Here is a 12,146-nt window from a genome sequence, read left to right as displayed (position 1 = left end):
CACCCCTGCTTTGAATTTGAAGTCACCCTAACTCTGAACTAAGTTATTGGTTTTTTTGTCATTTTGAATAGACAGCCTTGTGCCTACCTGTCTCCCCTTTATAATCATGTTTGTTTTTCAACCTTGTTGAGTTTTGTAGCTTCCCGTTCATTCGCGTTTTGGGTTGGGTCTAAACATGCTAAATGATCTAGCTGTAATATGAATATTAAATCTAATTATATCACAACACAATGTCGAGCTTGGAGCTCCATGCTACAGGACTGTTAAATGGTAGTTTCTCCTTAATGAATAAATCCCTAAATGGTCCAAGAAAGTGCACTAAAATGTAAAGGAAAGCATCTGCATTTCAAAATGTTTATGTGGGAGAATAATGCCCCGTATACCCTAGACCGAGCATAGCAGGTGTTTGCGCTTATGATTAATTGCCCCACAGCCACCTGTTCACAACACCCCCTCCCACCACCCTACTCCCCCTTCCCAAACATTGAACCGTATACATGTGAATCAGGAAGGATGGTTGTTGGCTTGAACTTGAGATATTAAACTGTCAGTTTTCTTTCATTCTTCCCACATCGTGTACTAGATTCCATGCGGGAACGGCCCATGTGTCTTCACCGACTATTGGAGCTTGGTCTTGTGAAGAAATTGTTTTTGCAAAAATAGTTCCCCAAATTCTTCGTCAAAATCAGCAAAGATTGCCTTTAACATATTTGCAAGTACATGCCTGTTGCCCTTTTGGTTGAAACCTCACTTTTATAGACCTTGGAAGAATGTTGTTAGAATCTTATTTTAGTAGAAATTTGTAAATCATTTACAAATCATTTAGCCTAAGTCTTAATAGCAAATGAAATAAACTGAAGTTCTTCAAAAGTGTCACCGATCGTAAAACATGGAAACATTTCTTTCCAAAAAGAGCCTTCATCTGTAATAAGACTTGATTCCCACATTTATAAGGAAAAAGCAAAACAAAACAAAACTGGACTTTAAGAAGAGAGATTTGAAGATCCCTTGGCGGCCATGACTTCCGGTGACAAGATGGACGCCACCGTGGGAGATCTGATGCGCGCGCATGCTGCCGTGGTAACCAGGGTGACGTCAAAGGATCACGAAGGGGGACAGCAGATTGACCCGAACGGGTAAGAAAAATAATCCTCCTGTTTTGATAATAATTTCAGTAAAAAAATTGTCTGCCATAGCTATGCATGTGTCGTGTACATGCACGTACGCCTATTGTGACTGTCAGCACTCGTGTAAGAAGTGTTTAAAATGAGCCGAAATCACCCAAATAACAGGTTGAATTCTCAACTAGTTTGGCATGTTAAGTCCACCGAGAGCTCAGCTCAGCGCATCTTTACGGAAAAAAAATCGTCATTTTCTCAAGAATGTTACTTGTTAGCGAAACTTCAACCAAACCCACTCGCCCAAAGACAGCGTAGAACTGCGTTTGTTATATTTTATGAAATATTTATATTCAACCGGAACAATGTAGCTACGCTTAGGTGGTTGTTTATCATGCTACAACCATTACCTGTCACAAGTATTTGCAGACCTTGGGATTTACATTGACTGATATGATTGATGTTGTCACGTGTCATGGGCTGCCTTTATTAACGAGGTCACCTGTTCTTCCTTTTTTTTCTTGGCATAATCCCAAATTGCACGACATTTTTCCCCAACAAGTATATTGGACGAAAATTTCATACTATAGTAGATTTTGTACACCACACTTTCTAAACTTGGGACAGTGATTCGGATAGTTTGTATTACCCAACGCCTGAATAATCCCCGTCACCTGATTGATAGATCAGTAATGATCACGTGTCATTGAATTATTCGTCCCAACCCACAACCTGCCCGCACCGCAAAAAAGTTCTATTCCACGGTGAATAGAAGTTCCCTTGCACGGTCACACTATTGGCGGCTCTGACCAATCAGATAACGAGAATTTATTCAGGTTTGGATAAAACTTATAATAAATGCTTCACATTCGTGCAATGGAAAGAATAATTTCACTCGGTGACAGATGGAATGTTCCATTCGCCTCGTGGAATGGAACATTCTATTTGCCACCTCATAAAATTATTCTTACCGTTGCACTCATAATCATTCATAAAAGCGCACCAAAGATCACGTGGCGGACATTCCCCTATCGATAACGCTCAGCCCTTTATTAGTGACGGTAACACCTATAGTTAACATCTGTATGATTCTAGCTCCATGGTATGGTTCTTATATGGTATTATTCATTATTCATTATTTGGTATGGTTCTTACAGAAATGCCTTATCCGTTATTTTAAAGTTAGTTATCGCTTTTTCACATTATGCTAGAACTGCCACAACTTATACCTTCCTCCATGCAGAATGCTATGCCCCATGCAAAGGTTCCGATCGCATTTCTGCATCTCGTGGTTTGTTAATGGCGTAGTACCATGGTAATATAATTCACAGCAACGAAACTAGAACGACATCTGTTGGAATCCCTCACGTAGAATTAGACATGAGTTTTGACCCTGACACAATTGTACAGATGTCCGTGTACTTCCGGCGAGAAAATAACAGACGTTTGATGACTCGCAACATAAACTTGGCTACGGCATGCTCTATGGATGAAGTAGCATGCTGCAACTGCAAGTAAATAACACTAGATAACCGTATTTTGTAGCCCTATCAGGAAAGTTAACTTATCAACAAAGTTTAACAAACGTCTTATCATGGGACATGTTTACTCGGTCACTGCCTCACTAGCTGAGTAGAAAGTCCACTTTCGTCTGCTTTTCCTTCCAAAAGCAACACTGATATTACGTGGTCTATCTATTTTTGGTTCTTCGCACTTAACGTCCCCAACAGCAGCATGCGGTATTTTTCTTGTAACGGATTACAACATGTGTGTCGCGCTGATAAACAGTGGAGACACTTGTCTTGCGCACGCGACAGCTTCAAGGCTAAACAAAAAAGAAGTAACGTTTCTCCGTGGGGACTTCCTGAAAAATGCAACTCTTGGTCTTCGGTTTTTTTGTTACTGATGGCGGCCGGTTTGTTCGTACACTGCCTGTGCGTGATCTCGGATTTTCTTTAAAGACAGAATCAAAATGCGCTCATAGAAAACCTTCTGTACACATTTTGTTGCAACTGCATGCCATAATGCTTTTTAGTGGAACGTCAGTGAGCCAAGTCCAGTTGAATGAGAAAAGACTCGCAGTACTTCCTTTCGAACATATATATACAACACAGTTGGCCTTTTTTTTGTATGTTAATTTTGAATGTAAAAATCACTGTTTTATGTGAAAATGGGAACTCAAAATGGTCTCGAAACGATGATCCTGACTCTGAAAAAAATACAGTTGCACCGGTTTGACTCAAGAATATCAGTAGGCACATTTCCCTTGTTTCCCTTAAAAATGTCATTTTATGGGTTTGGTGTTGGTTTGGAAATAATAAGGTCTCGAAAGTTCTCGAGTACAACACTATTAACCATGACGTCTGATATGACGTGGTCTAAAACCTCGTTTTTCATGTCCAGCCATCGTTTCTGGAATGCTCAGGCTGACCATGGAGGGACTGACCATGGCCCACTGGTCACTAGAATTTAGAAATAAACCACAAACATATCTGTCCTTTCTCTTATCAGGGACACGGTAGACGAAGTCCTAAACGTCCACCCATTGTTTCTGAATTGCCCAGGCTGATCCACTGATCACTAGACACAGACCCTAACATTTCCTAGTTTCATCCACCAGGGAGACTGTAGACGAAGTCCTGAACGTCCACCCGTCGTTTCCGGAACGTTCAGGCTGATCCACTGATCACACAACCCTAACTCTGCTTATTTTCTCTCATCAGGGAAACGGTAGACGAAGTCCTGAACGTTCACCCGTCGTTTCTGGAATGCTCAGGCTGCAGCGAGTCCATACGGGACCGCTATTTCCTGCGGGCCATGGACCGGTACTGGCATGAGGACTGCCTGACCTGTGAGCTGTGCCAGTGCCGGCTGGGAGAAGTGGACTGCTACATGTACACCAAGATGGGCCGGAAACTCTGCAAGAGGGACTACCTCAGGTATGGGTCTTCTCTTTCGAATCTCTAGCTTTTTCATTGAGGGAAAACATCCTGGCTGCCCTGGTGGTCTGTCGGTAGTTGGTGGTCACCCCACCCCAGTTCAATTAACTCGTTCTTAGAAATGTTTCCAAACTCAAAACATTTCAAACCTTCTTGTTGCTCCCAATGTGGAGTGTCATGGCCGAGCGGCGAAGAGCACCGGACTCGAGCTCTAACTGGGCACGTGTGGTTAGAGGTTGAGCACAGGATTCATGATTGTAAGGTTGTGGGTTCGAGCCCCACCGTTGTCATGCGTGTTGTGCCCTTGAGTGAGGCTCTTTACCTCAATTACTCCTCTCAACCCAGGTGTTAAATGGGTACCGGCATTATTCAATGCTGGGAAGGTAACAGACTCGCTGTGGAGGAGGTGTGGCGATCCCCACACAGCAGCATAAAGAGTCTGGCCCATTGTAATCGCTAAAGAAAGAGAGATGGGCACTCCGTTCCTGTGAACACAGGTTCGTCCCCTTTACTTACAAGCTCTTGTGTTTCTGATCAGCAGAGTGTGAGTTCGAGTCCCGGTCTTGACACTTGTGTCCTTAAGCAAGACACTTAACCATTATTGCTTCGTCCTTCGGATGGGACGTTAAGCCGTAGGTCCCGTGCGTTGTACAATGCACCTAACAGAACCCAGTGACACTCATCGCTAAGAGATGGGGTTCGCCCCGGTGTTTCTGACATGTGTTTATCCTCATACATTATGAGGCTGCACTTTCAAGGAAGGAATAAATTTACATTCTCTAAATCTCGCTGTTTCTCGCCCAGCACTAAAACGTATTGACTGTATGGAAGCTAAATATTTATACGCAGTTTTATTTCCTTATTATCTCGCTTTTTCTCGCGCATCACCAAGTGAAAATTGCTCTGACTGCTATTATAGAAGTGATGTATTATTCTGTGTCTCATTATCTCAGTTTTTTTCCGCCCAGCTTCCGAAAATGCAAAAGTTTACGGAAGCGGTATTATTCTCGCGATTGATCTTACCCAGCAATGAAAAAAACACTATCGTCCGTGTACCTGTTTTCGAGGCATCAGGTTTTCGAGGTTTGACCTTGTAGCGACGCACAAGCGCAGATTAGTACTACGCAACCAGTTGATTTGTTGTGTGTGCGGTACGTGTCCACCGCCAGCCCAAAAAATTGGAAACCGAAAGCTACGTCGGTGTTTTTCTTTTGCTTCAAATAAATCCTTACACCCACTTACACTCAAAAATTGGTACATCAAGGATATTTACGGAAGTCTTCCCTTCAAATTACGTTTCTGAAAAATGCTAAAAAGTAACTGCTTACGGAAGTTCTATTCTCACATTATCTCGCCTTTTCTCGCTCTTTTGCAGGTTGTTCGCGCCCAGCGGTGTCTGCTCCGCCTGTAACCGGTCCATACCGGCCTACGAAATGGTCATGACGGTGGCCCCCGGCCGAGTCTTCCACCTCGAGTGCTTCAAGTGCTCGCAGTGCGAGAAACACTTCTGCGTGGGAGACAAGTATTACCTGATGGGCGCCAACATCGTCTGCGAGGACCACTGATGGATGAACCAATCAGAAGACGGGTAGAACTAGATCAGCTTCTGTGATTGGAGGACGGTATCAACAATGAGGATTCTTGAGCAAAGTGAACCAATCGGGAGACGCATAGGACGGGCCGGTCTGCAGGACCACTGATGGATGAACCAATCAGAAGCCACGTAGAACTAGACGGGCTTCTGTTATTGGAGGACGGTTTCAATAATGTGGACTCTTGAACAAAGTGAACCAATCAGGAGACGCATGCCACGGGTGGACTGCTGTGATTGGAGGCTGTGATAATAATGAGGACGAACGAACTGAACCAATCGGGAGACGCTTTGATAGGACTTTTTTTGGAGGACTTTGGGTGAACTGCTTTGATTGGTGGACGGTGGCAATAACGTAGCGAACTGAACCAATCAGGAAAAGCCCTGGATTGGATGGACCACTGTGATTGGATGACGGTGGCAATAACGAGAACTACCTGTGAACTGAACCAATAAAATTGCACATTTAACCCTTGGTCGATCCTCCAGTGAACCAATCGGAAGCTTGCTACGTGGTGCAAACTTTAATGGCCTCCCATCTAGTTTGGCGGCACGATTTGCGCTCAGGAAAACATTCACTGATTGGTTACACACTGGCCATATAGAAGCTAAACAGTCATTGGTCAATCATTCAGAACGATTGCATTAACCAATCAACTCTTGCCATGAATAAGCTGTCGACCGCATGTGATACAAGGGCTCATCTTTTTGGTCAGAAGATCTTGCTACACTAGAGATAGGCCAATGAGGCTGTTGATCAATATATTTTTTAATACAACAGACTTTTCTTCGCGAAAAGAAACGTTCCCTTTCGGGGGACTGGAGTGGAAAAGCTTTATCACTAATAAGATTTGTTTTCCCTCAAAATTAGTTCGTGGATGAGGAGAGACAATAATCCAAATGGGCCATTGATTAATTAAAATTACAAACTAATGAACTTTTGATGAGCTTTGTTTGGTAAATGTCGATAAATCATCATGCGTCATTTTACGGAAATAAACTGAAAGTGCCTGCATCCTTGAGCCGAGACCAAGCGTCTCGGCAGTGAATTTGTAAAGATAAAACACCAATATATTTTCTCATCTACGTTATGTATATTTTATCTCTTCATCATTGTTGCTCCATTTCTAGCGTCTTTTACGCATTTCCTTTTAATTTTCATGGACGTGCAAAAATTAACACAGAAATTAGCATAATTCTGAACATATTTCTTATGGTTTTTATGGGCGTTTTTCGTCTTTTTGGGGGGAAAAACTCAGTTTTTCAGGCATTGGCTCATAGGTTACATAGTGCAGGATGAATTCTATCACGGAGGCCCCCTTTTGGCGAAAGCGTTGTGCTAGCTATTGTTCAGATAATCCCTCACGGGGCAGTGGCTTTGTACAATAGCATGCACAATGGTTTCTCCATTGATGGGGGCCTTGTGAATGTACAGTGATCACTTACCCCAACCTCGTCCCCATGGTGTCGAGCAGTACGCGCCCATCACTACCTGCTCTCTCACCCTGGTATTGGATCATTTGCATGTGCAAGATTTTTGAACACGTATGCAAATGAGGAATAGTCTGGTGCCTGCAAGTGCGTTACATTAGCGTTTGTTTTTGTATGCGGTGTCTGGGGTAAAAACAGAGTCAATTCGTAGCAGCGCGAGCATGGCGTGAGTTACGAAAACACGATTTTTATTCAATTAAACTGTTACGATCTTAACGAAACAATATGCAGTATCACATTTCACGTTAATATTAACACATTGGAAAGGAAATTAATATTTTCGAGAAGGCGTGGACGAATGATTGCGAAAACACGTACTGCACGTTGTGAATAACAACACCAAGTACACGATAAAAATCCATTACTAGCCAATTGCGATATCGAATCAGGATACAGGAAGAAAGTTTCCTATCCAGGGTTTACTATTGGAAACCGTGTTGGAAATAAAGTAAGCACTGGGGACAAGGTTGCCCTTACCCGGATTCGTCTTTATATCATGGCAACAGAAATGCATTCTGTCACTGACACAATAGACCTTTATCATGCTGCCACCATTTCAGTCATGTTCCCTGTGTCCAATAACAGTACTGAATGATAATGGTTTTTGTGCTAAAAGGAACCAGACTATTTTTTCCTTCCAGCCTCGATTTGGTTATGTTGATTTGAATGGGAAAAAAATCAAGATGGCCGCAACATGGTAATGATCTTTATCATCTATACTACAATCACGAAAATGATTCGGGGGCGCTGCCATTTTCCCGACCGGTCTCCCGTCCCCATCGCGCCTGTTGGCTGCGGGGGATGCGGAACGGGGCCCGGCTATTTTCGCCCCATATTTCCCAGAATTCCTTTCCCCATTGAGCCGGCCGCCATCTTGCGTACGGGCCGGTGTCACGTGAAAATTCGACTCCTATGAAAATCGGACCCCTATTTCCCTATTATTGGTTGATCCCTCGCACGTACGTGACAGGTCACTCTCCCAAAATGATCCTAAAAATAGCACAGTATCGTACTCACGCGTGCGCAGGACTACCAATGAGTCCACATTTCATGGAGTCGGATATTCACGCTACACCTGTCGTGCCACGTATACGTATACGTTCGTATAGAGGGGGTCCTACTAAAGCGCGTCAACAAGCGTCAACAAGCGTCAACAAGCGTCAACAAGTTTTAGTAGTCGTTAAGTGCGCGTCAACAAATTTTGTATAGGCCTTTGAACAATAAAAACAGCTTTATATGGTAGAAAAAGCAATAATGAACATCTTCTGCATATCAATTAAAGTTAAAATTACTTAAAAAGTGGTTTTCCAGCGCGAAATCTACGACGGGTTTTTCGGTTTAGTATTGGCCGCCATCTTGTTTGAGATCTACATACTACGCATGCGTGGAGTGTACCATTCACGCATAGGGGTTTCTTTATACGATACCATTTGCAATACCTCGTTTGGTTTTTGCATTGGGATTTTTTGGCAGACATTGTGATCAGTGTCAGTAGGCATATTTTTCAAATAATTAGCCAAGTACCGTGACCAGGTTTTGCATAATTTATAATTGAAAAAAAAAATAGTTTTCCGAATTTCTAGAATTGAATATTTTCGGCAACAGAGGGCGCTTTGATTGATCATACGAAGAAACCCCTATGCGTAAATGGTACACTCCACGCATGCGTAGTATGTAGATCTCAAACAAGATGGCGGCCAATACTAAACCGAAAAACCCGTCGTAGATTTCGCGCTGGAAAACCACTTTTTAAATAATTTTAACTTTAATTGATATGCAGAAGATGTTCATTATTGCGTTTTCTACCATATAAAGCTGTTTTTGTTGTTCAAAAGCCTATACATAATTTGTTGACGCGCACTTAACGACTACTAAAACTTGTTGACGCTTGTTGACGCTTGTTGACGCTTGTTGACGCGCTTTAGTAGGACCGTATAGAGGAGCATGCGCTGCAGCGCATGCAACGGTATTCCATGCAACATGCAAAGCTGAAGGCATGCTTGCCCCACATTTTCTCAGCACTACTAGCTTCGTTTGATGGTCGTTTGATGCATTGATTATGCTACAATTTTCTCTTTCAATGGTAAGTCCGGTTTGTGCTATGACACATTATAGATTATAGTTAGTAGTAATTCTTTCGAACACCTCTGGCAAAGGATTATAAGTATTCTTTCGAACACCACTGCTGGCAATGACAATTGTTGTTTGTGAAAAGTGTGACCCAATCGCGTGGGCCTCGGACATGGCGATCGTGTAGTATTTAGTAGAAGGGCCCGGTTCCTATAGGGAACAAAATCCACTTTAAAAAAGCCCGACCAAAATAGGTGGAGACATTCTCAATAAACAGGTATGTCATAGATAGAGGGCCGGGTTTTGATTTTTTTTTTAGAGAAATTTTTTTTGGGGGGGGGGAAATTACGATGACAGCACAGCGAAAACACGCAACCCGAAAATAAAGATGGCGATTTCTGCGCGATGTGCTGTGAGCACGAATGTCGGACACTTCGCCCCATTTCCACGTCGCCCCATGTCACTTCGCCCCTAACCACTTCGCCCCATCCCCACTTCGCCCCATCCCCACATCGCCCCATCCCCACTTCGCCCCATCCCCACTTCGCCCCATCCCCACTTCGCCCCATCCCCACTTCGCCCCAGCCGTTACATGTAAAAAAAAAAATCTCATCTATTTTTTTGGCTTAAAAAAAAACTATTTCAATAGATTCACTAATTGCTAACCAACGGAAAGAATTAGCCCATCACCAAATGAACAATTCATAACCAACCTCTCAAGCTAGGCTCTCCCCTACCGAGAAAAAAGCTTGAAGTAAAAGATCCAACTTTGTTCCCAACCCGGCTATACCAACCCGTCTCCCACTTATCTGAGAACGACAATACCTTTGACATCCTAATTTCACTCTTGGAGGAACCAATCTCATCAATGAAGTTGTAAGTCTCACATATCAGACAAATTTTGACGGAACATTTTCCTCAAGGCAGTGAGTTCCTTTGAACTCACTGACCCATACCTACGGGATTCTTTTGAATCCAGCGGCTGATGATTTTATTTAAGCCATCATTTCTCATCTGTGTCTCGAGCACCTCATCAGAGAGTTTGTATTTTTCCTGAGTTTCTAGAATTGGGAGCATTTATTATCTGGGGTCTTTGGCAGTTTATTTGGTCTGCACCCCTAGCCTTTCCTTTTTTATACTACATGGGGCGAAGTGGGGATGGGGCGAAGCGGGGATGGGGCGAAGCGGGGATGGGGCGAAGCGGGGATGGGGCGAAGTGGGGATGGGGCGAAGCGGAGATGGGGCGATGTGGGGATGGGGCGAAGTGGGGATGGGGCGAAGCGGGGATGGGGCGAAGTGGGGATGGGGCGAAGCGGAGATGGGGCGATGTGGGGATGGGGCGAAGTGGGGATGGGGCGAAGCGGAGATGGGGCGAAGCGGAGATGGGGCGAAGTGGGGATGGGGCGAAGTGGTTAGGGGCGAAGTGACATGGGGCGACGTGGAAATGGGGCGAAGCGTCCGACACCCGTGAGCACGCACGGCGCGCAGAATCGTAAGGCACAAACCGCGCAGGAACAATTTATTTGTAGCTATTGTTAGCCGATGTATTTTTTTACAAGTTTTCTTTGTTACTCCTTTACACAGGACTCCCGATGACACCCACATCACATGACCAGCTCCAACCATGCTCCAAGCATGCTCCAGTGCATGCTTCAACCAGTTCCCAAAGCAAGAATCTCGACTCAAGACGAAGACGTGACGTGCTTTTTCTCTTTACCCATTCAAAACACATTTTTCTTCTAGCCATAATTTTATTATTTAGAAGTCATGTAAATGAAATAGTGCAAAAATAATCACTCTTTTCTGCTGTTTTATGTCCATCCTTTTTTAAAGTTATATCCTTGGCTTAGTTGTATCCAAGAATAATTATGGAATGATTACCCGTCTCGCTTGAAAGTCTTTCATGGAATGTTTTTGCCTATGCTAAACAAGCCTGGACCGACGTCCCTTACGAAAATCGCTCCGAAAATTTGCTACAATTATATCCACTGAGTTTTGTCAAAGTACTACCCTGTATTGAATGCAAATACATTATTACTAAAAAATTTGTGTGTGCATTGTACCTGATTTCATTTTCACAGTTTTGTAATAAATACATTTAACATGTGGTGCTTGACATAATTATGCAAAACTCCAATATGTCCTTTCTTATAGTTTTACTCTCTTCTGCAAATAAACGTGTTACAATACTTTGCTCTACAACCCCATCACCACAATAAAAACACGAACTGTTATAATGACATTAACTACTACTTAATACATAAAAAACACCCCCTTCACCATAACGAATATAAATTGTTGCCCACTTCCCCGGAAATATAAGTGACCATTCACAGGTGTAACATAAGTAGGCATGGGCGTCGCAAGGGGGGGGGGGGGGCAAGGGGGGCACTTGCCCCCCCCCCCCCCCCAAAGCAAAAAAAAAAGAAAAAAGAAGGGGAAAAAATGAGTTCAATTTTAAATTTAATGAGTTGGGGGGCTAAATGTCCCTGCCCTTCTCTAAAACTGATAAATGGAGAATGTGTTGAGAAAAACAGGCATTTTTTTGGCAAAAATATGTTTTGCCCCCTCTAGAAAACAAATCCTGGCGACGCCCATGTAAATAGGCCACACAATATCCAACCCCCATCCCCACTGGCTTCCTCCTCCTCTCCTCTGTAGTGAGAACTATGAATACGACGTTGTAAAGGTCAAGATCAAACCGCGTTTCATCTAAACTACCTAATTGTACAGTTGGTGTATACGTCCTTTATGGTTTGGCACCTTGAAAAATCAATGTTCAATTTGACTGGACAATATTCCAGCACAACATTAGTTATGAGCTTTATATACATGTAATGAGACATTGCATGAGACAATCGGTCGGCAATAAATACTTAATTTCATTCAACTGTTGACAGCAAGACCTTCCTAATCGGTGCGCAATTTAAAACAACA

General features: G+C 43.2%; 1 protein-coding gene and 1 long non-coding RNA gene across 2 annotated transcripts; both read left to right on the top strand.

The window, feature by feature from the left end:
• Window positions 1-665: 665 nt before the first annotated feature.
• On the top strand, window positions 666-6,675 carry LOC119721742 (rhombotin-2-like). Its single transcript, XM_038191710.1, has 3 exons — window positions 666-1,136; window positions 3,842-4,057; window positions 5,433-6,675. Exons 1-3 carry the CDS (start codon window positions 1,018-1,020, stop codon window positions 5,620-5,622), a joined length of 525 nt encoding a protein of 174 aa, XP_038047638.1. The 5' UTR covers window positions 666-1,017; the 3' UTR covers window positions 5,623-6,675.
• Window positions 6,676-8,217: 1,542 nt separating this feature from the next.
• Window positions 8,218-10,853, top strand: LOC119721733. Its single transcript, XR_005270294.1, has 3 exons — window positions 8,218-8,232; window positions 9,068-9,222; window positions 10,794-10,853. It is a non-coding gene; the product is annotated as an uncharacterized LOC119721733 (long non-coding RNA).
• Window positions 10,854-12,146: the final 1,293 nt, after the last annotated feature.

Source organism: Patiria miniata, unplaced genomic scaffold, assembly GCF_015706575.1.
Source record: "Patiria miniata isolate m_02_andy unplaced genomic scaffold, ASM1570657v1 HiC_scaffold_1, whole genome shotgun sequence".
Classification (NCBI taxonomy): domain Eukaryota; kingdom Metazoa; phylum Echinodermata; class Asteroidea; order Valvatida; family Asterinidae; genus Patiria; species Patiria miniata.
Note: the sequence above shows the minus strand (reverse complement) of the source record. Positions and strands in the feature narration are given on the sequence as shown.

Excerpts from the sequence above, each read along its gene's own strand:
- LOC119721742 (XM_038191710.1), top strand. The coding sequence starts at position 1,018 with ATGACTTCCGGTGACAAGATGGACGCCACCGTGGGAGATCTGATGCGC. Across the intron at positions 1,137-3,841 it reads CAGCAGATTGACCCGAACGG|GGAAACGGTAGACGAAGTCC; the intron begins GTAAGAAAAATA and ends TTCTCTCATCAG. Across the intron at positions 4,058-5,432 it reads TGCAAGAGGGACTACCTCAG|GTTGTTCGCGCCCAGCGGTG; the intron begins GTATGGGTCTTC and ends GCTCTTTTGCAG.